General features: G+C 56.9%; 1 protein-coding gene across 5 annotated transcripts in view; it reads left to right on the top strand.

The window, feature by feature from the left end:
• Positions 1-1,228, top strand: part of SULT1C2 (sulfotransferase family, cytosolic, 1C, member 2) — a 21,351-nt gene that overhangs the window by 15,080 nt on the left and 5,043 nt on the right. For all 5 annotated transcript variants that reach the window (XM_010862996.1, XM_010862997.1, XM_010862995.1 and 2 more), the window contains 2 exons: positions 545-718; positions 993-1,118. In XM_010862996.1, coding sequence (XP_010861298.1) covers positions 571-718; positions 993-1,118 — 274 coding nt within the window. In that variant the 5' untranslated portion in view covers positions 545-570. The remainder of the gene's footprint in view (positions 1-544; positions 719-992; positions 1,119-1,228) is intronic.

Raw genomic sequence — 1,228 nt, 5'->3', positions numbered from 1 at the left:
TGAAGAAGGCTGAGTGCTGAAGAATTGATGCTTTTGAACTGTGGTGTTGGAGAAGACTCTTGAGAGTCCCTTGGACTGCAAGGAGATCCAACCAGTGCATTCTGAAGGAGATCAGCCCTGGGATTTCTTTGGAAGGAATGATGCTAAAGCTGAAACTCCAGTACTTTGGTCACCTTATGTGAAGGGTTGACTCATTGGAAAAGACCCTGATGCTGGGAGGGATTGGGGGCAGGAGGAGAAGGGGACGACAGAGGATGAGATGGCTGGATGGCATCACTGACTCGATGGACGTGAGTCTCAGTGAACTCCAGGAGTTTGTGATGGACAGGGAGGCCTGGCGTGCTGCGATTCATGGGGTCGCAAAGAGTTGGACACGAATGAGTGACTGATCTGATCACTTTGGGAAGATAAGACATTCTGGAGATGATGGTGGTGTCGGTTGCACAACAATGAGCTTGCGCTTACAAGTGGATAAAATGGTAAATGTCACGTTATGAGTACTGAACCACAATATTTCAAAAACCTCCTCTATCTCTGCCCATAGGGACTGCCATCTCATCCCCAGACCCCATGGCCCTGACCACGGCGGGGACACAGCCCTCACTAGGGGAGGTGGCGGGGATCCCCCTGCCAGCCACCACCGTGGACAACTGGCACCAGATCCAGGGCTTCGAGGCCCAGCCGGACGACCTCCTCATCTGTACCTACCCTAAGTCAGGTAGCTGTGGGCTGAGTCAGTAGGCTTCCTCGGGGTCACGGTCCCTGGAGGGTTGCCTGTGGGGATCAGAGGGCCCTGCTCTCCTGCCCCAAGGACAGGCTCCTTGGGGAGCTTGAGCCCCTGGGTTTATGGGCTTACAGCTCTGGGGGCCCACCTGCTGGGCTGTCAGCCCTTGGGTGGGGGAGAGGTTGACTTGAACACCCATCAGTCTACCAGGGTGCAGGAGGCAGTTGTCTGACCAGTTCCTGCCTCTCATCTCTCCATCTGGCCGCAGGGACCACGTGGATCCAGGAAATTGTGGACTTGATTGAGCACAGTGGGGATGTGGACAAGTGTCAGCGGGCAGCCATCCAACACCGCCACCCATTCCTCGAGTGGGCCCGGCCGCCCCAGCCCTCCGGTGAGTGCTCCTCCCTGCTGCCTCACCCCCGGCCAGGGCCCCGGTTATGACTAGTGACACTGCATTGACCAACAGGTCATCTCCCAGAGCCCAGGGTCACCTGCCAGCTC

This window comes from Bison bison, unplaced genomic scaffold (assembly GCF_000754665.1).
Source record: "Bison bison bison isolate TAMUID 2011002044 unplaced genomic scaffold, Bison_UMD1.0 scf7180017864486, whole genome shotgun sequence".
In the NCBI taxonomy this organism is placed as follows: domain Eukaryota; kingdom Metazoa; phylum Chordata; class Mammalia; order Artiodactyla; family Bovidae; genus Bison; species Bison bison.
The sequence above is the reverse complement of the archived record's forward strand: the minus strand, read 5'-3'. Positions and strand labels throughout refer to the sequence as shown.